The following is a 27,540-nucleotide window of genomic DNA, read 5'->3' on the forward strand; positions in this document are numbered from 1 at the left end:
AAAAAAAAAAAAAAAAAAGGCCTCTCGGCATCTTCTATTTTCTCTCCCACTCTCTCTTTTCTGACTTAGTTTTTTCATAGTACTTACTGACATCTAACTTACTATATGATTTATGTGATGGTTAATTTTGTGGGTCAACTTGACTGGACTAAAGGAAGCCCAGATATCTGATTAGACATTATTTCTAAGTGTGTCTGTGAGGGTGTTTCCAAAAGAGATTTGCATGTGAATTTGCAGACTGGGTAAGCAGATGGCCCTCCCTCATGTCAGTGGGCATCACCCAACACCTTGAGGGCCTCAAAAGAACCACAAAGGTGGAGGAAGGTTAGCTTCACCTTTCTTCTGCTTGACTGCTTGAGCTGGAACATTCCTTTTTCCACCCTTAGCATTCCTGGTTTTTCAGGTCTTCAAACTCAAACTGAAATCTACACCATTCACCTCTGCCTCTCAGGCCTTTGAAATACACCACCAGCTTCTTCAGTCTCCAATCTGCCAGGGATCTCTTGTTGGTTCTGTTTCTATGGAGAATCCTAACACAATTTACATATTTGTTTATTGCTTAATACTCTCCTAGAATGTGAGCTCACAAAAACAATGAGATAATTCTCAAGCACTAGTTTAATGAATTTAAAAAGACAATTTCTGATTCTAGTTTAATAAATTAAGAAAAAGGCCTTATGGGAGTGGCTAAGAAGACATACTACAATTAAAAGTAAAATTGACAAGAAATTGTACCCCCACTATCCCCTTCACTCTTTATTTAAAGAGTAGGGAAGGTGCAGAGAGAAATGTGGATGTCACAGCAGGGAGAGAATTGCTCTTGGGCTGCAGGGGCTTGATAAAAAATTGGAGTTTGTGGCTAGTAAACAAAGCTGCCTATGAGTAACATTTCCATAGAGACACTTCAATGGGATTGTTTCTTAATGGGAGGGAAAAAAAGAGGGAAGGAGAAAAAGTGTGATGGAAGCATTAAATGCTTCCCAGAAACAATCCACCTTATCTAAGATTTCCATAGACATATGTCAGTTCCAGGGCCACTGATGAGTCAAATTTACTGTACAATACTGACTTTCAAACTCTGACCACAAGCCACAGTGAGAAACGCATTTTACATGTGAACTATACAATCTTTAAAGAAAACTTTTATGAAACCCAAGTTAATGTATGACACACTTTGATCTATTCTATTCTATTCTATTCTATTCTATTCTATTCTATTCTATTCTATTCTATTCTATTCGATCTGATCCAATCCGATCCGATCCTATCCTATCCTATCCTATCCTATCCTATCCTATCCTACCCTATCCACTCTACTCTCTCCCATCCCATCCCATTCCTATACTATCCCATCTACTCTACTCTCTCCCTTGCCATCTCATTCCATGTAAAATATGTTGGCAGTGGGACTCATCAATGTACTATGTCACCCATAATTTTTGAACTTTTGCCTTAGAAGGTAATTTAAGTAGCTCGTCCTTTAGAGGTAAAGGTAGGAACAGTAAACATAACCATGGTGGAGGCTTCCACCGACTACCTTCTGACATGGATTTACCCTGACCCTTACTGATATGTGAAGGATACAAGCATGATATGGAAAGATCTGTGCAGGTGACATACTGGATCTGCAGGCAGAGAAGTGAATCATTATTGGCCTAGAGTATATTTTCCAGGGGTAAAGAGGAGAATGTAAGCAAATTCTCAGTGGAGTCTCAAGGTTTTCTGGGAACTTAAAATGCAGTACTTTGTCAACAGCTGACTTAGGGCTCTCCTGGATGCTAAAAGACAGTCCAGTGTCAGGTCTACTTTGAATGTGATTTATTGGGGTTGAAAAAAAATGGTTCAAACCTAGAATTATGGTCTTGCCTTGCAAAAGCTATGTATAATTTTCAATTTGCAGGCTATAATTTTGAATCTAAGGAGAATAACCAAGTTAGATGAGACCCACACAGACCTCGCAAGAACTATTATTAGAGTAATTCTATTTGAACCATGTACTTTGAAAGTGCCAGATAATATTCTGCTGAGGGGGGATCAAATAGATCTGTGATTCTTAAGGAAAAGGTTAAGTGCTCTGTTTTCTTCTAGCGAAGAAAAAAATTATTGAAACTATGGGAAAAGGAATTATCATTTGGGTTTACAGCTATCTTAGTAATTTTCTACACATTTCATAAATGTTTCATAAGGTAGAATTATGAAAACAAGTTCTTAGAAGATTAGAGTTCTAAAACAAATATGAAGTCAGCCAACTAATGACTGAAGACTGGCTTAACCTAGTTTTCTAACTACATTACCGGTTACTCAGCCATCAAGGAGCTCAAGACGCAGCTACAGGCATGCTCAGGCAGCTAACAGCAATTTTCCAACACACTTAACTTTTGTAATACAATGAAAATGTACAATGCATCTTTAAACCTACCTATGTCTGTATTTTGAATCTGGTTAGATGGTCTCCTAATTTTTGGACATTAGATGACTATGTATTTGGCCATGAATAGCCAGTTATCTTTTATAGATAGTTTGATAAGACATCAGTTAGCACTCATTAAGAGTTAATAGGCTCAAATTCAATGCTGAAATCTTGAGTCAGAAATGGCATGATGTCTCAGGAAAATTAACCCTAAACATAAACCTAATTGTGCAAGAAAATATTTGAATGAGTTATCGTAAATGTCAGTTTCCAGAACTGTTTTCTGGTACACCCTCAATCTGGATAAATGCCAGCATACCTCAAAGCTGCCTTTGTTTCTTTCATTTGGTTCTCTAACCATCACACACAAAACTGTAACACAAATTTAAAATTTGATTAAATTTTTTTACTTCCCGTGCCATATCACTATTCTAAAAAGTCGACTTGAGTTAAATCCTTTGACTCTCGTATCGATGTGATTAACTGCATCTCTTTTCCCAACAGCTATCAGATTATCAGGGCATTGTCTGGTCTTAGAAATAATGGTATTTCTCAACAGCTGTAGGTATATTAGTTACTCTCTGTTGTTAAATAATTATATTTTTAATTAAGCAAATGGATACATAACTCACGCAGGGCTGTTTTTTACCCATTTAAACAATGGTACAATAGCCACAGGTGTGGCAGGGATTTAATGCATAAGGGAGTGAACTAATATTTTATTGCTCATTCTTACTAGCAACATTGGACCAAGCCCTTACAGAAAAAAAAGGGAAACAGTGGTGTTCAGAAAAAAAGGCAATTCCCAGATTGAATGCCATATATATACTCTAGGGAGAAAGAGGCTGTCTAATACTTGTATATTAGTGATCAAAGTGATTTAATCAAAGTGATTTGCGCCCAGTGATAGACTATTAAATTGTATTTCTGTATTTGTTTGTCAATATTACCTGTAGACCTTACTCTTTATTCCAGGGCTTTTAAAATGTAGAGTTTAAATTGTTAATGGTTAAACTGGTTCACAGGTGTGTCTGATATTATTAGCAAATGTATGGTTGATGTTATAGCTTCTTTTTGCCCCAGGCTCACAACTATATGCTTCCATTTTTCTTTTTAAGAAAAGGAGCATTAGAATCTTATTTAACTCTGGATACTATGAATTTGACATTAATAGTTTAAGACTAATAAATGAGCAGCCATACAGTTTTTTGGTCTCTATGCTTCCTAAGCCTCCAAAATGGAGCTATTTCCACTATTCAATTTCATCTTTAATAAGCTAGGCAGATCCTGCTACCTTCTTGTTTTGTTTCCATTCACTTATTTTTTTACCTGGTGGAGTCTGTCCAGTGACAAAGTTTGTGAGAGATGTTTGTAAAAAAAACATTTTTTTTTTTCATGGTAGCAAAGCAGCTTTAATATAACCATGGATTAAATATTTATGTGCAAATACTCTAGCATTGGGGGAAAAAGATGGGGAGAAGGAAATCACATGTCTTGGAGATTATATAATTAAATGAGTATAAGAATCAAATATTGTTCATTTCAATTACTTATTAATTTATAACTATTCTGATTTACAGTCTTTGTAAAATTGTACAACAGAGCTTTATGTAACTATGCTACACGTTTAAATCTTTCCTATAAGCAAATTTCTACTTCTTCCTTGAAGTTGATGAATCCTAATTGTAAATCACATTATTTGCTTTCTTGAAGGTTATTTATGATAAAATTTAAAGCTTGCTTCTGTCAAATTCAATTAAGAGAAAAAGATCTCTTTTGAATACGAGCCCTCAGCCTATTAAATGTTAAAAAATGCACTGAGGTTAAAAAATATGACTGGGTGGAATTTATTCACAAAAAAAGGCAGAGTAGTACAGTGATTACAAGCATGGACTCCGGAACCAGGCTACTTGAGGGCCTTCACTAGCTGTGTGACCTTGTATTAGTTACTTAACTGCTCTGAGGCTCAATTTCCTCATAAGTAAATTGAATATACTAGGCCTCCCAAATAAGGTTTTGTGGATTGTGAGGATTTAGTGGTTGAAAAGTGGAACACTATGAACAGTTCCAGATAAACTTTGGCTGCTGTTTGTTATTCAAGAAATACATTTCTTTAGCACCAAAATGTATTAGATAAAATGTGATAGATAAAAAGTTGAATTATATTTGGATCTGCTCTCAAAGATTATATACATTCACTTTGGGAAGCTAAGGCAGGTGGATCACCTCAGGTCAGGAGTGCAAGACCAGCCTGGCCAACATGGTGAAACCCCATCTCTACCATTAAAAAAAATAAAACACTAGCCGGGCATGGTGGTGCATGCCTGCAGTCCCAGCTACTTGGGAGGCTGCGGCAGGAGAATTGCTTGAACTCAGGAGGCGGAGGTTGCAGTGAGCCAAGATCAAGTTGAGTGTACTGTACTCCAGCCTGGGTAACAGAGTGAGACTCCTTCTCAAAAAACAAAAAACAAAACAAAACAAATAAAAGACTATATATTTGTAAATATTACATATATATTTGCATATACCCTATAAGAAAAAGTAGGATAAGTATTATAGGAGAGATTTATAAAAGTTACATAAAAGTTCAGGGAAAACAAGACGTTCTTCATATTGATGATTATCAGGGAACTTTGGGGGAAGAAGAAGGAATTTTGGCTGGGCTATGAAGATGGGCCATATTTGAACATCCAAATATTGAGGCAAAGGCAGTGAGAGCAGCATAAAGAGAGGCATGCATAAATTAGTGTAGTGTAAAGCAAATGCATAAATTAGTGTAGGTTGTTCCTTCTGGCTGGTGTTAAAGGTCCATGAAGGTGAGTAATGAGACGTTTGTAGCACTAGGTCACGAAGGAATATTGAAGGCCAGGTTAAACAATACATAATTACTTTACAGAGAAATGGACAGCCATTTTAAATTTCGGAGAAGAGGTGTGGCATATTCACATAGCTTAAACTCATAGGAAAGAAAATAGGTTGGTAGAGAGAATGCTAGAGGCAGGGACACCAGTTAGAGAAGGATTGCTGTGGTCTCAGTAATGAAGGCCTGAGGGTAGGGGAATGGCATAGGAGTGGCCCCTGCAATGTAATGAAGGGGTAGGCACAGAAATGTAGAGATAGAATCTCTAGTAGTACCCTCAAATCAGAAAAGAGTAGGAGAGTTTAAAAATATACAAATTGTGGAACTTCATCACCAGAGATTCTAATTTAGTAAGTCTCACTATAGTGAGACTCATCAAACCATAATTTCTGAAAGCATAAGTAATTTTGATGACCAGTTAGTTTTGACAGCCACTGATCTGAGAGTATGACTATGAAGTGAAAGAAATTACCCTAGCTTTCAGATTAGGAAAATCAGAAAAAGTATCAAGAGGAAGAAGAAAAGAAAGGAGTGAAAGAATAACACTGAGATCAGAGCAATTAGGATAAGGCAGAGGAGCAAAGTTGATGACAATATCTGTACATCTTGAGGACAAGTGATCAGAGAGAAACCCAAGCAAATGTATCCCAAGACATTTGAAAATGTGAGCTTATATGTGGAGAGAGAAGTTAGGCTCAAGGTAATAGATTTGAAAACTATCACTATGACATAAAAAATGCATGAGTTTGTGTCCTTTGTAGGGACATGGATGCAGCTGGAAACCATCATTCTTAGCAAACTATCATAAGAACAGAAAACCAAACATTGCATGTTCTCACTCATAGGTGGGAACTGAACAATGACATCACTTGGACTCGGGAAGGGGAACATCACACACCGGGGCCTATCATGGGCGGGAGGGGGGAGGGATTGCATTGGGAGGTATACCTGATGTAAATGACGAGTTGATGGGTGCTGACGAGTTGATGGGTGCAGCACACCAACATGGCACAAGTATACATATGTAACAAACCTGCACGTTATGCACATGTACCCTAGAACTTAAAGTATAATAATAATAAAATTTAAAAAAAAATTGAAGGTAAAAAAAAAAGCAAAGGCAATCCCTGGAATATACACAAACTTCAGAGTTTTCAGGCATAAGAAGAAAGGGTTATGACCTGGGAGTTAGCAGGAAAATACTTGTAAAAAGAATAGGGTGTTGTGAAAACCAAGAGAGATGGACTTTTCAAGGAAGGCTGGTTATCAGTAGTGATTTCTACAGAGGAACTGAAAGATAACGCAGATGAGAAGAGTGGTCAGTGGATGTGGTGCCCAAAGTCATGAGTGATGAATGAAAGAGAATAAGCAAGGTACTCTGAAGGCTTAACAGTGAACAGGAGGTGATGAGAACAGGCAACTTGTATGAACTACTTTTCAAGAGTAGTTGTTGGTAAAAGAAAGGAGAGGCACGGCAGTAATTTGATAAAGCAGCAGCATTACGAGTAAGCTCTTCTAGGCAGTGTAAAGTGATACATATTTCTACATAGACAAGAAAGACCTACAGGAGAGAGAAATATTTAAGATGTGAGGCAATTGTGGAAAATTCAATGAAACAAGTTCCAAGAGTAGGAAAAATAGATGAAAGACACAATTGGGAGAGCTGGCTTTGGTGAGAATGAGCCACTTACTTTCTCATCTAAGATGAAATGAAAAATGGCGAAGAAGAGAGATGGCAAAGAGAAATGATCAGAGAACACAAGGAAAGTTGTGTGAGATAACACCATGTTGTTTTCATGTCTTGACTAGACAGTGAGGACAGAAGATATAAAACACAGACTTCAGGGTAGTAGAATGTGTTTCAAAGATCGCTTAAGACTTATCAATTAAAAATAATCCAGAGGATGTCTCAGAAGCAGAGATGGCTTACTTAAGAGTACTTATAATAAATTAGTATCCATTACAGAGTAGCACTAATTGGCTGATAAAAGAGAACTGTGTGGCAAAGAGTGGGTTGGTGATTGGCAAAATTTCTTTTTTTTCTATATATATGTGTGTGTGTGTGTGTGTGTATATTTTTTTTTTTTTTGAGACAAAGTCTCACTCTGTCACCCCAGGCTGGAGTGCAGTGGCACAATCTTGGCTCACTGCAAGCACCGCCTCCTGGGTTCACACCATTCTCCTGACCCAGCCTCCCAGGTAGCTAGGACTACAGGTGCCCGCCACCACGCCCAGATAATTTTTTGTATTTTTAGTAGAGACGGGGTTCCACCGTGTTAGCCAGCATGGTCTCGATCTCCTGACCTCGTGATCCACCCGCCTCGGCCTCCTAAAGTGCTGGGACTACAAGCGTGAGCCACTGCGCCTGGCCTATATATATATATATATTTATTTATTTATTGTACTTTAAGTTCTAAGGCACATGTGCACAATGTGCAGGTTTGTTACATAGGTATACATGTGCGCCTACTCTTGGAACTTGTTTCATTGAATTTTCCACAACTGCCTCACATCTTAAATATTTCTCTCTCCTGTAGGTCTTTCTTGTCCATCTAGAAATATGTATCATACTGTAAAAATGTCACTGTCTTCTATATGCTTGAGTTTTATACTATGTGAACTGTTGAGTATAGCATTATGATCATGGGTATTGTGCTAACTGTTCATTTTTAAAGAAATTTATGATGCAATTGCTAATTCCCCAAATTACCTTTCCCTACTTCCTGTTTCTCTAGTACTAGTAAACCCATTTTCCTTTATTTCTGTATCTCCTCTTTAATAATGTACCAGTTGATTCATGTATTTAAAGTATGATCATACAAAGGATTGTGGACTATGTATTTCCTTAAAGAACTGTATAGGCACTGAATCATAAATTAGAGGTAACTTTAAATAATGAAAATAACAACAAATAATACATGGAAAAAGTTGCAAACCAAGAATAGAAATACAGGTAAGAACTTGGGAGAGAGAACCATAGTGTGTTACAGTATCACCATGTTGATACCAACTGAGATGGCTCATAGACCAGCTCGAGAGAAACACAGTGCTTTCAATGCCATACTTATTCCAAGATAAAACAGCCTCAAGAGACTAATTTTTCTGCTCTCGACTCGTCAAGTTTTACATATACTCATTATGAATAAAATCCTGGAGAGAAACATTTTAAAAAATCAGTAACTGTATTTTCATTAGCCAAGAGTTGAATGAAAAACTTTAGTCATCCATTTTTTAAAAAGTGCTCTTAAGTAAAAAAATTTAAAAAATTAGCTGGGCATGGTAGCATGTGTTTATAGTCCTGGCTACTTGGGAGCCCAAGGTGGGAGTATCTCTTGAGCCCAGGAGATTGAAGCTGCAGGGAGCGATGATTGTGCCATGGCACTCCATCCTGGGCAATACAGTAAGACTCTATCTCAGAAAAAAATAGGATCTGCCAGGAAAATTAAAATTTATTATTAATTTGGAGAACAATGGCAAGAAAATAGATAGGAAACTTACTTAGCCTGAGTACAAAACTGATAAACAATGAGAATGTTTCATTAATTTTCCGGGTCAAACATCGTATGGCATGGCAGTGATATGCACATGTCAACAAGAGATGCCAGCCACAGGAAGGGTCAAAGAGTGTGCGATGCACCTAAACAACAACATCACTTTGATACTCTTAGACATTGGCTTTAATTGTGTATCATGTTAACGTATCTTCCACTAACACCCTACTGAAGCTTATTTATCATGGGTATCAAGATGGAAATGAGTTTTAATTCTATTCCGTCTCCTCTCTCATCACCATAAGTGATGAACTCAGCAAGCAAGAGTGAATTTAGTTGTGTTATTTAAGTCGAGTTTTATCAGAAGTCATATCACTTTTAGGTGGCAGCACTAGGTAAGTATGGTTAGGACATTAAAGACTATGTGGAGAAGCAGTGAATATTTGTTTTATTTTTACCATTTTTAATTAATTAATTTTTGAGACGGAGTTTCACTCTTGTTGCTCAGGCTGGAGTGCAATGGGGTGATCTCGGCTCACTCCAACCTCCACCTCCCCGGTTCAAGACATTCTCCTGCCTCAGCCACCAGAGTAGCTGGGAATACAGGCATCTGCCACCATGGCCAGGCTGGTCTCAAACTCGTGACCTCAGATGATCCACTTGCCTCGACCTCTCAAAGTGCTGGGATTACAGGTGTGAGTCACCATGACCAGCTCCTGAATTTTTCCTTTTATTCTATAGTCTAATGATTGTCATTGGATGATTTTATGACATGGTCAATTTTGCTTTTTAGAATGCTTCAGTGTGGAATGGGGATAGATGAGAACTGAGCAACATCGGTCTCAAGACAGCTGTAATAGTCTAAGGATGAGATGATGGGAGACATCACCAAGGTGCTACAGACTGAATTGTTTCCTCCATCCTGCAAATTTGTATGTTGAAGCCCAAACTCCCAATGCAATGGTATTTGGAGATGGGGCCTTCAGGAGGTGATAATCTCATGAAGGTGGAACCCCCATGATGGAATTAGTGTCCTTATAAGAAGAGACATGAGAAGGCTCTCTCTCACCCAAGAGAGGAGACAGCAAAATATCCATGCAAGCCTCGCCAGGACCTGAATCAGCTGATGCCTTGATCTTGGACTTTCAGTCTCTGGAACTGTGACAAATAAATGTCTGTTTTTTAGGACACCCAGTCTATGGTATTTTGTATGGTAGCCTGAGCGAATACACCAGCCAAAATCATGAAGAAAGGGAGGGGAACATGTGAGAGACACTGGTGAAGTACACAGGAGAAAGGAGTTATATATCTGACTGTATTCTGCACCAATTACATATTGAAAGGGTTCCTATACTAATAAAAATACTAACACTTATTGAGTGCTTAGTATGTTTCAGGGACTATACTAAATATTTATATGAATTAAAATTTTATCTTTCACATAACCCTACAAAATTAAATAATGTTATTATACTTGCATTACATATGAGAATAGTGAGGAAAACTAGGGATGTTTTGGTACACCATAAAGAGGGCCAATCTTTCCTGGAAATCAGAAGATTAAGTAGAAGATGAAAGATTAATTTTCCAACCCTGATAGCTTCAAGTTTTTTTTTTTTTTTTTTTGCAGGGTGGGGTGGAGTTGGGTGTGAAGTCTAATACTACTTTTATGAAATTAGAGTTCTTTAAGTTTAATATTTAATGTTTACATGTCACTATTACCAAGAAGAGTTTTGAAAACAAAATGGTAAGGGCAAAAGTATTGGTGTTAACAACAATGGCAGCTCTGGAGAGCCTGTGAATCAACCTGCGATTCTAATCCCACGATTTAACAGCTTTGTAAATGTGAAAGTGTTTCTAAGCCTCTCATTTCCTTGATTTTCTTGTCTGACTAGAGGAAATCATACCTGCTTCACAGGCTTCATGTAAAAATTGAGATAAAATGTTTGATAGCAAACTAGGTTGACTACAGTTAACAACATGTACTGTATATTTCAAAACAGCTAGAAGAGATAACTTGAAATGTTCCCAACACATTGAAATGATAAATATTCAAGGCGATGGACATCCCAAGTACCCTGACATGATCATTACACATTCTATGTGTGTCATAGAATATCACATGTACCCCATAAATATGTACAGATATTATGTACATATGTATATATTAAATTGAGATAATATACGTGAAATTATTTTATTTTTTTTTGAGACGGAGTCTTGCTTTGTTGCCCAGGCTGGAGTGCAGTGGCGCGATCTTGGCTCACTGCAAGCTCCGCCTCCCAGGTTCACACCATTCTCCTGCCTCAGCCTCCCGAGTAACTGGGACTACAGGAGTCCGACGCCGCGCCCGGCTAGTTTTTTGTATTTTTTAGTAGAGACGGGGTTTCACCGTGTTAGCCAGGATGGTCTCGATCTCCTGACCTCGTGATCTGCCCGTTTCGGCCTCCCAAAGCGCTGGGATTACAGGCTTGAGCCACTGCGCCCAGCCGGCTACGTGAAATTCTTAACACAGTGCCTGATGAATGGTGAATGGTGAATCTTAATGGGTGGCAGTGATCATGATGACAACAACCATGATGTGGATCACCAAAGACCTGCCACTTACATGCAGTGCCAGCCCTTTACTCTTTCTCTCACCCCCGTCCCATATCCATGCTCTATGCCCTCTGTCCACCTAGAAAAAAGATGTCAATTAAACATAATAGTTTAGTACTGAAATAGCCTGAGTGGGGGATTACCTTTGTCCTCATCCATGTCCAACTGAGACTGGTAAAAGGCAATTCACTAAAGTAACAAATCCAGGAAACCTGAATTCTAGAAAGGTCCAGGTCTGCCACAAGTGGTCGGCCCCTTTTCTTTTTGGCGACACGTGTAAATCAGGGGTGTTTCAACAGAAATTTAAGCCTTCTCTCCACAGTATGATTTTCCTTTTTACTTTTCATGTCGATATGTAAAGCCTTAGGAAACTCCTGATGTTATTGTTCTAGGAGTTTTTCATGAGCAATATCAAATTCCAAGTGTTTTCAGAAACAATAATGAAGAAAACTAACGCTGAATGACTACACATCATCTTCTAGGCAGAGAGATTTCCGATATGAATCTTTGAGGAATGAGGTCAAAAACCTAAGCAGAGAATGGGCATCCATATGTATATGTTTTTAATATGTGGGATTTCCCCCACCACTATTGGCAAAATGTGGGAAGAGTGAACTGTGTTTCACAAAGATTTTTTCAAGATTGAGTGGGAGTGTCTGTTCATGGTCGAGCAAGAAGCTAGGGTTTTCCTTAGGCCCCAAGGCATTGTTTTTTTAAAATGTTATTTTCAGAAATGGAACTGGGAGTAGACTTCAAACATGCGTCTAACTGCCAAGGACATGTGAAACCTGTTATGTTGGTCATTCTGGATCCTATTCAAGTACGTACTGTTACTGGGTAAGATCACTTTTACTTTACTTTAGCAGAAGCCCCAATTCTGCTTTAGGAAAAAAAAATCATATCATGTTTTTCCATTTTTATTTATAAACCCTAAAGGTTTCTGCAAGCAGTAACATTTAAAAGGACAATGACATACTTACAAGTTTGATGTGAGAATAATGAGGATATTGAAACACCAGAATGTTTCAGCTATTGATTGCTTCATAATAAGCTGGCACCAAACTTGGTGACTTAAAATAATGTACTATTTCTCCCAATTCTGCAATCTGGGATAGGCAGATTTTCAACTCTGTGTGGTGTCCATTGGGGATGGAACCTACAAGAAGTCTTCTTCACTCACATGTCCATTTCCGGAATCAGAGCTGGTTTGCCTGACACAACTGGAGGCTGGCTGAACCTGCCTTTGCACATGTCTGCTCCACATGGCCAGCTTGGGGTTTCTACCACCATGGTGGTCTCTTGGTAATTGAACTTAGTTGGTGGCTGGCTTCCAAGAGGAAGGAATCCAAAACTGCCATTCATCTTAAAGTCTAGGCCCATTATGAGAAAGCAAAACTTCCATCACATTACATTGGTCTAAGCAAGTCCAAAGCCAGCCCAGATGTAAAAGGATGAGAGGTAGTCTCCATCCTTTGATGTGAGGAGTAGCACCTACATAAAAGGAGAAAAGTAACTGATGGCAGCCATCTTTGGAGACTGCAACACAGTTTATTTAACAGGAGCCCTTTCCTTTCCCTCTTTTTCCTTTGGATTTCATTTATTTTGAACACTATTTGAAATTTAACTTTAGGATGTAAGGCATGAGCATTTACAATATTCACTATAAAAGTTTTCAATAATTTTATAATCAAAATATTGATTTATACTACTGTTGTTGTTCACTCTAAGGTTGAAGAAATGGAAGCATTCATCCTCAAATAAGGCTCCCATGTAAGAGATGTGGCCATTACAGTACCAGGAGATTCTAAATACCTCAGGTTCACATTACATGACTAGCTGGATCAAGCCACGTTTCCGTTTTCATATATCATATTGAAACCTATGTGTGGGATTTTTAGAAGGAAGGGATTTGTAATCATCTACTTCCTTTCTTGATTGAAATGAATTTTCCTCTCCTGATCTATGAATCATTCCTCATATAAGAACTGGATCATGAATCAGAAAGGAGTCAGTAAATTCTAATGAGCCTAAAAAGAGAGACAAGCTTATCTTTGCCGGAGATCAAAACCAAGCCCAAAAATTACAGGCTTTGTTTAAAATGCTGTTTGAGACACTGAAATTTAGTTCAGGGACATACCTTTATCAAAACTCATTCTCACTACACATCCACCCACTGAAGGGAGAAGGAGGCAAGTGATTCTCATTAGGAGTCACTGACCTTCAACAATTTGGTCCATGGCAGTCAATGGGCCACAAAAAGCCAAGGTGTCCTGTCCCAGGCCATGCTCAGGGAGGGAAGGGGTTGATGGTGGGCATCTATAGCACTGAGTGTATTCCATTTATGAGGTGCTTATTCGTTGTTCTCCCCATTCCTTTGGGTTTCACTGAGTTTATCTGAACTCTGTTTGAAATGAAGGGATGTTGGGAACAAAAAAGTCACTCAAAATACACGGTGTAAGGGATGGTTACTTGTATTCATTACAACCAGTGAACAAATGTGATGCAAAGTTGCTCCTGTGGTCAGGCACATTTAATCCACAAAGAGAGTGATTAGCTTGAAGCTCAGTTCTACAGAAATCATGGAAGATTTTGAGCCCAGCAAGACGTCCTGCGTCTACCTGCTTCTGGGCCCCAGAAGATATCAGGTCTATGGTTTTGGCCTATTCTACGGGTACATTTGGTGTTTCTGCTTGATTTCTGTTCTATAGAGATGCTCACGGTATTTTTAACATTCTTTTGTTATATATTATTCTTTGGCTATTCTGTATACAGAGTAAGGCAGAGGGCAAAACGTGAATTTATAGTACCATCTTAACTGGATATTTAACAGGTTAGCACAAGAGAATTTTAGCAAAAAGATTCACAGAGAGTGTCAACTGCTCTGTGGTAGAGTAAATAGAAGAAATGCCTCATGTAAATGATAAGTTGATGGGTGCAGCAAACCAACATGGCACATGTATACCTATGTAACAAACCTGCATGTTGTGCACATCTACCCTAGAACTGAAAGTATAATTTAAAAAAAAAGAAAAGAATTATCTGGAAAAGAAAAAAAAAGAAATTTTGAATTTGAGTTAAGTGGAGCATATTCAAGTACAGGTGAGTTATAGTACGTTGAAAATAAAAACACAAAAGATCAGGTGGGGAGCAAAGCTGAACATGAGTTTTGGGAATTACAGAGTTTTGGAATTGGGAATTGAATTGAATTGGGAATTATAGAGAATTTGGGATTATATAACTTTAAAAAATATTTCTTATAAAAATAGTCCTAATAATAATAACTTTTGAGGAATATTTACAAACAGATCAGATAATTAAATCATTTAATTTTTACTTTGATAATATTACAGTTTCTCTCCTTCTTAATGCTATCTTTAGCTTGGGTATCCATTTTTACAATTATAGAATTTTGTGGTACACTGATGATTATTAATTTATTCATTTAATTAATAAATATTAATTATGCTCCTGCTATCCACTGAGCACTCTGCAAGGCCCTGGGGATACAGAGATGAACACTAAATGGTTCCTGCCCTCAAGGAATTAATAATTTTTTAAGGAAATTCACCAACCACACACACCAAAACAAATGACTGCTCCATTCTAAGATAAGGGCTACAATGACTAAAGGGACAAGTACTTTAAAGGCATAGAGAAGGGAATGAGTAATTCTTATTTGGTGTGATTCTGTAAAGAGGCAATTCCTAAAGCTTCACAAAAGAGGGAGAATATTGAAAGTTTCTAGAATTTCTGTAAAGAAGTAGAGGGATGTCTAGGAGAATTAACTTGTGATTGTCAAGCACATCACTGTTGCTTAGATTCTGAAGTTATTTTGGAAAGCTTTGTAGAGCTAATAAAGAATATGGGAGGCTGATAAGCCCCTTGCACTGGTCTCTCACTCATCTACGTTTTCCCATATCACTTATTGAGCACATGGGTTTTACCAACTAATGGGGAGGAGCTCAAAGTACAGATTTCTTTACATGAGCAAAGATGGCAATGTCAGGCAAATTTAGGAAAAAGTAAATAGATTGGCATGTCAGAATGCAGGATAATAGTAACTAATTTGGGAATGGAAACATGGTCCCGGGTTGGACTGTGGAAACTCTTGTAAGCTAAAGGGACTGGACTTTTTTGGGGGACAATGAGAGAAACCTTGACTGAAATGCTGGAGAATGAGGAAATCCACTTTATATTTTTAAAATGTAGACATCTGAGATAATGAAATGGAGAATAAAAAGAGTAGAATCAGAGATATTAATCAGAAAACTGTAGCAAAAGTCCAAGTATAATGACTATTAGAATGAATTGCCATGGGAATTAGAAATATTATACTTTTTTATTTGTAATACAACAATAGGGCAATGCTTCTATTCACATTTTGTTGTAAGAGAGGGTTCCCTTGTTAAGATACAACTGTGCTGGAACTTTTGCCTTATATTCAATGCTTGAGGGCTATCTTTTTCCGATAATCAGGGTACTGTTTTATCTACTATATCAGTAATGAAGCATATTCAAGAGGTGCATGGGGTGATTTAGGCATTCAAAGAATTAACTCACTATGTTAGGCCCCTATCCTATGTTAGCATTATTGAAAACATGCAAGCATTGGCACTTTTACATTATATATAAAACAACAAATCTTGTCACTTAGAGGAAAAAACAAATGACCATTCTCCCCCAAAAAGAATGTACATTTTAATAAGATGAATCCCAAGTTGATTAAAAGCATAGCTTCTGACATGGGACCTAATTAAACTAAAGAGCTCCTGTACAGCAAAAGAAACTATCAACAGAGTAAACAGGCAACCTACAGAATGGGAGAAAATTTTTGCAAACTATGTATCTCACAGTGGTCTAATATTCAGAATCTTTGAGGAACCTAAACAAATTAACAGGCAAACCCAAATAAGACCATTAAAAAGTGGGCAAAATACATGAACAGACACTTTTCAAAAGAAGACATATGTGCCATGAAGAAGTCAACAAGCATATGAAAATGCTCAACATTGCTAATCATTAGAGAAATGCAAATCAAAACCACAATGAGATACCACTTCACACCAGTCAGAATGGCTATCATGAAAAAGTTAAAAAATAATAGATGCTGGCAAGGCTGTAGAGAAAAGGGAATGCTTATACATTGCTGGTAGGAATGTAAATTAGTTCAGTCATTGTGAAATGCAGCTTGGCTATTTCTCAAAGAACTCAAAGCAGAATTACTACTCGACCCAGCAATCCCATTATTGGGCATGTACCCAAAGGAATAGAAATTGTTCTACCATGAAGACACATGCACACATGTTAATCACAGCACTATTCACAATAGCAAAGACGTGAAATCAACCTAATTACCCATCAGTGGCAGACTGGATAAAGAAAATGTACACATACACCATGGAAAACTATGCAGCCATAAAAAGCTGAGATCATCTCCTTTGCAGCAACACAGATGGAGCTGGAGGCTGTTATCCTAAGTGAACTAACAGAGGAACAGAAAACCAAATACCACATGTTCTCACTTGTAAGTGGGAGTAAATATTGAGTACATATAGACACAAAGATGGGAATAAGAGACACTGGGGCCTACTTGAGGGTAGAGGGAAAGAGGAGGGTGAGGACTGAAAAATTACCTATTGGATATTATGCTTATTACCTGGGTGGTGAAATAATCTGTACATCAAACCCCCATGAGGTGACATGCAATTTATCTACACAATAAATATGCACATGTACCCCTCAACCTAAAATAAATGTAAAAAGAAAGAAGTTAAATTTTAAAAAAAGTAATTAAAAAAAGAGTATTAAAACTGAAAAAAACAAGCATAGCTTCTAGATAAATTCTGTGTCCCATGAAAAAGTAAAATTTATACATTGAGTATTTTTTATTACAGGAGTCAAAATTAATCATAACCTTAAACAATATTCCTCGGCTGGGCATGGTGGCTCATGCCTGTAATCCTAGCACTTTGGGAAGCTGAAGCAGGTGGATTGCCTGACCTCAGGAGTTCAAGACCAGTCTGGGCATTGTGGTGAAACCCCATCTCTACTGGAAATACAAAAGTTAGCCAGGCGTGGTGGCACATGCCTGTAGTCCCAGCTACTCAGGTGGCTGAGGAAGCAGCATTGCTTGAATCTTATAGGCAGAGGCTGCCATGAGTCAAGATCGTGCCACTGCACTCCAGGCTGGATGACAGAGTGAGACCCTGTCTTAGAAAAAAAAAAAAAAAAAAAAAAAAAAAAAATTCTGCCAACACAAGGATTGCACGCTAAATGAGAAAGAATAGAAAAGAGCTGGCTAGATACTGCTATCCTACAAACTATCCCACAAAGTAATACAAATGAGTGTCTTTTCTTTATACTACAAGGAAAATCCTTTTGCATATTAACTGATCAAGTTCAGGAACTAGAACTGCATTACATTAGAGTGACACCCTGTAGCTACTGAGCCCCTAATAATGTATTAGACACTAGTCTAGATACATCATATATGCTACTTGCTTAAACTTTGACAAGCACTTAAAATGTGAAGAATTCCTCTAAGACTGTCATTCATTTGACTTTAGACTTGTAAAACTTTAGAGAAAAGGAGACTTCTCTTCCTCACTGGCCCAAGAGGGATCCTCTACTCCCAGTTCTTAAGCTGCTCCCTAATATCCCAGTCACTCACATAACATTTTACAGAGCATTTTCTGTATGCAGGTGTGTGCCTATCGCTTCTAGCTAAGAAAATTCCTGAGGGCCTCTAATCTAAAAACAATAATTAAAAGAATCAGATCATAAAACCCTCTGTTAGGTATGATTCAAAGGGGAAATATGAGCTGCAGTGAAAGCCAATTTGAACTAGAAAGACTTGCATTCTTAAGTAACCAGACATGTGTAGCCACTTATGTAGCTGTCTGATTACATGTTTTTAAACATCTGTCAGCACAACCAGAGCTCCGCATGCACACTCATGAGCACTGTGGATGTTTGTTCGACTGTGCAGAAGTCTCAAAATCGGAGAGAAATGAACAGATTTCACAGGGAGAACACAAGTTATTATTGTTTCACTTAAGGAAGGCTTGGGAAGTGGCTCCCAAGGCTGTGACTCATTTACTTGGCTATCAATATCTTAAGGACAAAATTGGAACGAGCAATAAACCCTACAGAGCCCTGGAGAAAGAGAGACATCAGAGGTACCAAGAAGCAGGAGAAACTGGAGAGCTATAGCTTAACTTGTGGCTTCAGAGCTGAAAGCTGAGCTGAATTTCCCTCTTTTGATAAAAAAAAAAATGCAGTGACATTTTCCCACCATTAAAGCGTTTCAATCTCCAAAGTACAAATATAGTTCCTTTCAAACCTGCAGCATTTGTCCTTCCTCTGAAGACATCGTCATATGCTTTCCACTGTGGCTTCACCTGGTAGGCATGGATGAACACCACGAACACCACCACAAGGCACATCAAAGGAACAAGAGCTGCAGTGAACAAAGCAGCATAGACATTTGGAATAAAACACCTGGAAGAGAAATGAGAAGAGGTAACTCAGTCTCAGTGCAGATATTTCTAAATTCAGAATGTATCACATCACTACTTTATACTAGCTCTTTGTATCTGGATGCTGGCAACATCAGATTTTTGGTTTGCCAAACTTAAGTTTTGTTTGAGTACAACATCCGATTAAATCTAGCCCACTGCTTCACACAGTAGGTTCCCTGGAACATTCGCCTCGTGTAAAGTTCAGAAAGCTGCAAAAAAAGGTTATGGCCAAATAAATTTGAGAGATGCACGCTATGTACATCTCACAGAAGTTAAGGGTACATATCTGTTCATTTTTAAAAAGCCACAGAAAGTCATGGAGTCAAGAGATCTGGGCTCTGAAATCAGGCTATCGAATCCAGCACCACATCTTAAAAAAAAAAAAAAAAGAGTCACTTTAGATACATTTTTTAACTTCTCTGAACTCTCATCTTTAAAATAAAGATTACAGGCAGGGTGCAATGGCTCATCCCTGCAATCCCAGCACTTTGGGAGGCTGAGGCTGGCAGATCCCCTGAGATCAAGAGTTTGAGACTAGCCTGGCCAACATGGTGAAACCCTGTCTCTACTAAAAATAAAAAAAAATTAGCTGGGCGTGGTGGCAGGTGCCTGTAGTCCCAGCTACTTGGGAGGTTGAGGAAGGAGAATTGCTTGAACCTGGGAGGCGGAGGTGAGGTTGCAGTGATCCAAGATCATGCCACTGCACTCCAGCCTGGGTGACAGAGTGAGACTCCATCTAAAAAAATAATAATAAAATAAAAATAAATAAATAAATAAAATAAGGATTATAATAGTATCCGCAACAAAAGTTAGTTGTCAAGATTAACTGAAATAATTCACATAAAGCATTTAGTAAATTTTGTTTAACCCATCATTTGTAGACTTCAACGAAAATTAAACCCTTCTCCTTTTTCACACACACATGCACACACAGATACACAGACATATGGTCATGCTATAGGACTAATGTGCCCTGGAACACACTTTAGGAATCACTAATCTAGTCATGCCCAGCTTATGTTTCAAATTAGTTGGTGGATTCCAGGGAGAGTTCCAGGTTCCTTTCTATTTCCTTTCTCTATTTAACCTCAAAAGAAGAATGCCATCCGGATTTATGGCCATGGGGCTGATGACAAAGTCACTGTGTCCTGTCAATGACTGATCATGTCAGAGGGACTTCTCTTGACCTCTCTGGCCCCTCAGGGTAAAAGGTCACAGAGGCCATTGCTGCTCCTGCATAGGAGGAGGCCAAGCCACCTGCTCTCTCTCCTCCACCCCCTCTCCCTTCTCTCCCTTTCTGCTCTTTCCTTCCTTCCCTCTCTCTCCATTTGGAGTTTTCTTCCTGGGAGGAGTTTTCTTCCTAACAGAGGAAATAAAGGATGAGGGATCATGTCACAATTAGGGAGCTAATAACAAAGCATGGGTTTGCCTTGCTTTTCCAGCCCAGTATCCCTTGGGAACCATAAGAGAGAAGGTATTGCTTAAAGGCAAATCTGAGGACTCCCAGGGCTCCACTCTTGTCATCTCCACAATCTTGTTTTTTGAGTGACTGACAGTTTTCTTATTCCTAAACTATACATTTCCCCAAGAGCCATCTATTCTCTCTTGAAAATGAAGATAATTTTTCCATTTGGAAGCTACACTGCACAATTATATTTATTATTACCAGAGTTTAGATAGGACAACGGGGTCCAAGGCAAACTTAGATTATTTATTTATTTATTTTGGTAACACTGAAATTATCAGCAAAATGGTTTTAGAGATATAAGTAGAAATTTTTACTTATGGAACATAACATCCACTTGTGCTTTGCATAAAATCTTGCATGAAAATCTCAAAATGGAGGAATGTTAAACAGGTTCTCAATATCTAAAACTGCTTCTGAAGTATTCTTGTAAGGGATATACCTCCAAGTTACAAGACTATACTTTTAATTACAAGAAACCTTAATAGTAAGAAGTGTCTCTTTTAAAGTATTTTCCCCACTTTCTCTATTTTTCAAAAATATAATATCTATAAACCTAGATTATAATACAGCCATAAATACTAGACTTTGAAGAAAACTCAGGGGAAAACACACATAGCCTGTTTAGAAGGAATCCAAAATACAAGTAAGCAGGGAAACACTCATTCTTCTGATTTGGGAAAATAGTGCTTTAATTTTTTAAAAATAATTTCAACTTTCATTTTAGATTCTGGGAGTCCATGTGCAAGTTTGTTACATGAGTATATTTCATGATGCTAAAGTTTGGGATATGAATGACCCCATCACAGTCACACTCACTGTGAAATGACACAGGTCAGGGAAATGCAAATCAAAACCACAATGAAACACCATTTCATACCTGTCAGAATGGTCATTATTAAAAAGTCACAGGTCATTTCGCAGTGAGCGAAATATCCAAGTTAGTTTCGTAATCCTTGCCCCACTCTATCCCTTCCCCGTCTATCAATTTCCAGTGACTGTTGTTGCCACCTTTATGTCCAAGAGTACCCAATGCTTAGCTTCCACTTATAAGTGAAAACACGTGGTATTTGGTTTTTTGTTCCTGTGTTAATTTGCCTAGAATAATGGCCTCCAGCTCCATCCACGCTGTTGCAAAGGACACGATTTCCCGTTTTTTGTTATGGCTACATAGTATTCTATGGTTTATATGTACCACATTTTCTTTATCCAACCCACCATTGCTGGGCACCTGGATTGATTTCATGTCTTTGCTATTGTGAATAGCGCTATGATGAACATACAAGTACATGTGTCTTTTTTGATAAACGATTTATTTTCATTTGGATACATGTCCAGTAATGGGATTGCTGGGACAAATAGTTACGTTCTAAGTTCTTTGAGAAATCTTCAAACTGCTTTCAATATGGTCTGAACTAATTTATATTCACACCAATAGTGTACATGCATTCACTTTTCTCCACCACCTTGCCAATATCTCTTGTTTTTTGACTTTTTAATAATGACCATTCTGACAGGTATGAAATGGTGTTTCATTGTGGTTTTGATTTGCATTTCCCTGATAATTGATGACGTTGAGCATTTTATCGTATGTTTGTTGGCTGCTTGTAATTCTTTTGAGAAGTATCTGTTCATGTTTTTTGTCTACATTTTAGTGGAGTTGTTCTTTGCTTGTTCAATTGCATAAGTTCCTCATATATTGTGGATATTAGACCTTTGTCAGATGCATGGTTTGTGAATATTTTCTCCCATTTTGTAAGTTGTCTGTTTACTCTGCTGATACTTGTCAATTTTTGTCTTTGTTGCAATTGCTTTTGGGGTCATAGTCATGAAATCTCCATGGACATTGTGCCAGGGCCTATGTCCAGAATGATATTTCCTAGGTTTTCTTTGGGGAGTTTTATAGTTTTAGGTTATACAGTTAAGTCTTTAATCCAACCCGAGTTAATTTTTGTATATGGTGTAAGGAAGGGCTCCAATTTCAATCTTTTCCATATGGCTAGCCAGTTATCCCAGCACCATCTATTGAATAGAGAGTTCTTTCCCTGTCCTTTGTTCTTGTCAGCTTTGCAGAAGATCAGATGTTTGTAGGTGTGTGGCCTTATTTTTCCGTTTTCTAACTTATTCCATTGGTCTATGTGTCTGTTTTTGTATCAGTACCATGCTGTTTTGGTTACTATAGACTTTTAGTGTAGTTTAAAGCCAAGTAACGTGATGCCTCTAGCTTTGTTCTTTTTGCTTAGGATTTCTTTGGCTATTCAGGCTATTTTTGTGTTTCATATGAATTTCAGAATAGCTTTTTTCTAATTCTATGAAAAATGATGTTGGTAGTTTGATAGGAATAACATTGAATCTGTAGATTGCTTTGGGTAGTATGGCCATTTGAACAATATTGATTCTTCTAATCCACAAGCTGGAATACTTTTGCATTTGTTTGTGTCATGTATTATTTCTTTCAGCAGTGTTTTGTAGTTCTCCTTGTAGAGATGTTTCATGTCCTTGGCCAGATGTATTCCTAGGTATTTTATTTTCTTGTGTGTGTGAGTGCCTCAATTTTATATTAAAAAGAAATATATTATTAAAGGCCTAAGATACTATTTCTTTTTTGTTTGTTTTTTGAGATGGAGTCTCACTCTGTCACCCAGGCTGGAGGGCAGTGGTGCAATCTTGGCTCACTGTAAGCTCTGCCTCCCAGGTTCACACTATTCTCCTGCCTCAACTTCCTGAGTAGCTGGGACTACAGGCGCCCACCACCATGCCCAGCTTTTTTTTTTTTTTTAAGTACAGATGGGGTTTCACCGTGTTAGCCAGGATGGTCTCGATCTCCTGACCTTGTGATCCACCTGCCTTGGCCTCCCAAAGTGCTGGGATTACAGGCATGAGCCACCGTACCCGGCCACTCAGATACTATTTCTAATGAACATAATCTGCTTAATGTATTTCTCATGTAAACAAGGCATATTTCAAGAGATATTTCTACACATACTGTGTATCTGCAAAGGGATATAAAAATGATAAATTTCTTGGCTTTTAGAATTTTGATAGCATGAAGCCTGAATCATTAGCTGAACACTCATCTGTATGCAATAAGACCTAATTCTTCCACATGAAGGACACATGATTAAATAAAATGGGCAAACACTAATGGTCTTAATATTGAACATACTCCTGCACTAAAAATAGTGGCCATGTTGGTTACTCATTCTTATGTATATTGGTTTCAAAAGGTCACCTATTTTTTTCATGTGAATTATGGATTCCATTGACAGCAAGTAGCCTAAAGATGCTTATACAAATTCAGATACTGATGAAGAATCACACATAGGTTTCACTGCCTTATTTGTGTCTTGAAAAATGTCATCATAATTCAATTTGGGATAGCAAAATAGGGAAAATTACTGACTCAATTATTGAGTTGCTCTAGGAATATAAAGATTTCATACAGAGTGCTGTAAGAACAGACTTTGAAAGGTGACCTCCAGCTGATGACACATTATTTTGATTAAAAAATTAAACAAGCAACGTGAAACTTTGGGAGGTTGGAAGTAACCAGACATGTCCACTGCTCCACTCAGGAAGAGAAGGGAACTCTCTAAGTGCTAATCTTAATTTCCTTTGTGGCCAGGCACAGTGGCTCATGCGTGTAATCCCAGAACTTTGGGAGGCCGAGGTGGGCGGATCACCTCAGGTCGGGAGTTCAAGACCAGCCTGACCAACACGGAGAAACCCCTTCTCTACTAAAAATACAAAATTAGCTGGGTGTGGTGGCGCATGCCTGTAATCCCAGCTACTTGGAAGGCTAAGGCAAGAGAATCACTTGAACCCGGGAGGCAGCGGTTGTGGTGAGCTGAGATCATGCCATTGTACTCCAGCCTGGGCAACAAGAGCGAGACTCTGTCTCAATAACTAAATAAATAAATAAATAAATAAATAAATAAATAAATAAAGTCTCCTTTGCAGTTCTCCCTGCTTATAGGATGACTTGACATCGATGGCTCATCCTTTCAGAAAAGGGGCAGGAAAATGACCCAATCCTGAAGCCATCCCCTTTTCTCCTTTTATTCAGAGCTCCACAAGTCATGACTTCTCAGAAGTACTAGGCCCCTGAGAGTACCTACTCCATGTTCATCCTCCACTTGGTCAATGTCGGACCAGAATGTTAAGGAGGAGGGCTTGCTCCCACAGCATGCCTGTTCTCGTTGGCAGCTCCTCTTACCTTCTCTACTTAGAGCATTGCAGAACCGCAGGGCCAATCCCCTTGCTCACTGTTGTCCAGTCGGGACTCCGTCCCAGTCTCCTTCAAACAAAAACTGCCTGCCTTGTGTGCTACCTCCTAGGGATCAGGGAGTCAGACAGCGTTATGAAACACTTAACATTTGCAAAGGAGGCAGGGGTACCAGGGTAATCCATGGTGCAGATAACAAATGGGCTCCTACTCCCTGATGGTCCATGGAGAGGAGCTGGGACCAGCTATGATTCCACATCCCCAAATCATGTCTCATATACTTAACACCTTCTTGTTTTAAATTATCTTTTAACTCTTCTGTTAAAGCTCATAGGCATTATTCTGATTTTCTGAACAATACTGTCTGAATAAAATTTCTATTGGTGTACAATAAAATTTCTCCCAAATACTTAAAAATGTTCAAGATAAATGAACTATATTCTACCCTTGAAAGAAAAAAAAAGTAGCCTTGCCAACCAGAATTTCCTCCAGTTCACCCAAATTAGAGGTACAGTATATTCAGGTAGTTAGTTTGAGGATTAGAGCACATGAAAGTGATGAGGGGTGATAGGAAACTGTGAATATCATGTTAGAATAGCTTTTGAAATAAGGCTGGGAATGAATTATTAGAAAAACTGAAAGTAACATAAGAAATCAGGAGGAAGAAGGCAATGCCTGCACCAGGGCTGTGGAAGTAGCTGATTAACATGCAGCCATTGCTTCAAGAACACATCTGGCAGATATGAGAAGAGAAAATGAGACAAAGGCCATGTAGATTTGCTTCCTTAAAAAAGGTGAGGAGAATGTGTTCTCTGTAATTACAGCTCAACCACCTTCAAAGAACTTCAGGAATCTTTCTCACTTTAGGTGTCAAATAGTCTTTTGGGGTCTTACAACCACATAACTATTACTGTTCCTTTTAAAACTTTCATGGATAGATTTTCTTGTTAGAACCTACAGACAATTCTAATTCACTTCAAAGTCTTGTCAGGACTTCATCTTTTTCTCTATATTTAGCCAGATGAAACAAGTAGATGCTGTTTCATTACCTTCAGTTTTTCCTCTTCTGAGTCTACCCTCGGAGTATTCATAATGCTTTTACTCACTTTCTAAGTTAGTAAGATTATTATCTCTCCTCGGTAATGCTTTATACTTACTGAAACATTTTCACTCGCGTTACCCAACTTGATTTAAAAAAAAAATTCATGTGGGTGGCATGGAGTATTTCAATTTCTTTATTCCTGTCTGAAATCTTTGTAAGAAGGAACTCAGAGGCACAGGGGTCTAGGAGAGACATGAACTCCACTTACAACCACTGAAAATACTGGAATGGATGCTGGGAACTCCCTGTGCGTGAGATTGTGATTTGAGTCTATTTAAATTATATTTTAAAGAACAAGTTGACCCTGGCAAACTGGAAAATCTGAAGAAATCCAGGCAGCTGGACAGCCAGGTTATATCTGGGTTACACAGGTAATGAAAAGGACTCACGTAATGAAAGGACAATAAATGTGTCCAAGGTCTTCTTTGTGAGAACTTCTAAGACAGGGATGATAGTCATGATTCCCAGGCTCAGGTGCAGCCTCCCTCAGAGGTCTCCTGAGTATTTCTTCAATGATAACCTCTACATTAAAAGACACATTTGTCACTTCAACTACCTTTTTCTTCTCTACATGGAAATTTATAGTGATGACCTACTTTATCTGGGGAGTACATGGGATGGTCTAGCAATCAAGAATTGTTCACCATTTATCACCAACTGGTTTCTAATTTGTATAGAGAGTACAGTATATCTACTTATTGATTTTATCAGTTGAAGATACAGATGTTATTCTATAGATGCTTATCCTTTGTAAAGTCTAAGACACTATTTATGATTTCAATATTCCTTTCCTTGTATACTCAATTTACGTTCTTTCCAAAGATAATGCTCTTATTTGACATACATTTTTATTTACCTGCGAATTTATGCATGCATGCATTGTGTGTGTATGTATGTATTTCCTGGTCAATCCAAAATGGTTGGAGAGACTTAGAGAAATACTTTAAGTGCATTTTTTTTTAAAAGGAATAAATTTATGAAAACATCAGAGAAAAGGAGAAATACAGTTTGGGTTTAAACAATTGTAAGGTAGGAAAACGTTCCTCTTTCTGTCTTTCTGTTGTAGAGCATATAGCAGTTGTTTTCATATCCAGGGGAATCAACTAAATCCTAAAATGCATTTTTGTTTAAGTTTATACTTTGAATAACATTAAGCTTAAACTGCAGATAATCTCTACAAAGGGAAATGGAACATTAAGAAAGCATATGCACTTAGAGAGAGAGAGGGAAACAGTTTTTCCTAAACTGAACTGGATGGATAATTAAGACTAATTATTACTGCTGCCACTACTACTACTGCTAGTAATCATTTACCGTGTGCAGGGTATGAAACCCAATCCTCACATGCATTATCCCACTGAAACATAACTAGAAACCATTATTGTTATGTATATATGGGGAAAATAACGCCTAAATTATAAAACGTCAAATTGCTAGGACCATAAACAGGCTCACTGCCCTTCAGTGTACCTCTACAATTTGAAAATTATTTCCACAATTCCAGTATAAACATATTCAAGTTAGTGGTAAATATGCCAGTGTTCTTTTGAGGACAGGGACTATAACATTTTCTTTATATTTCTCCCAGAGCTTTGCACAATCAGATCCTTAAGAAATGCTTATTGATTTAACTGGTTCTTAGCAGTCTTTGAAAACCTCTCACTTAGAGGGCGGAGCAAGATGGCCGAATAGGAACAGCTCCAGTCTCCAACTCCCAGCGCGAGCGACACAGAAGACCGGTGATTTCTGCATTTTCAACTGAGGTACTGGGGTCATCTCACTAGGGAGTGCCGGACAATCGGTGCTGGTCAGCTGCTGCAGCCTGACCACCGAGAGCTGAAGCAGGGCGAGGCATCACCTCACCTGGAA

General features: G+C 38.2%; 1 protein-coding gene and 1 long non-coding RNA gene across 2 annotated transcripts in view; both read right to left on the reverse strand.

Annotated features, from left to right (window-relative positions):
• Positions 1 to 494, reverse strand: part of LOC108538554 (uncharacterized) — a 2,231-nt gene extending 1,737 nt beyond the window's left edge. Inside the window, exon 1 of the long non-coding RNA XR_001888113.1 lies at positions 336 to 494. This is a non-coding gene — a long non-coding RNA (uncharacterized LOC108538554). The remainder of the gene's footprint in view (positions 1 to 335) is intronic.
• ADGRV1 (adhesion G protein-coupled receptor V1) overlaps positions 1 to 27,540 on the reverse strand; it is a 566,041-nt gene that overhangs the window by 77,780 nt on the left and 460,721 nt on the right. Inside the window, 1 exon segment of the mRNA XM_017886717.1 lies at positions 18,702 to 18,859. Within this exon segment, the coding sequence (XP_017742206.1) occupies positions 18,702 to 18,859 (158 nt within the window).

This window comes from Rhinopithecus bieti, unplaced genomic scaffold, assembly GCF_001698545.2.
Source record: "Rhinopithecus bieti isolate Rb0 unplaced genomic scaffold, ASM169854v2 scaffold_15252, whole genome shotgun sequence".
In the NCBI taxonomy this organism is placed as follows: domain Eukaryota; kingdom Metazoa; phylum Chordata; class Mammalia; order Primates; family Cercopithecidae; genus Rhinopithecus; species Rhinopithecus bieti.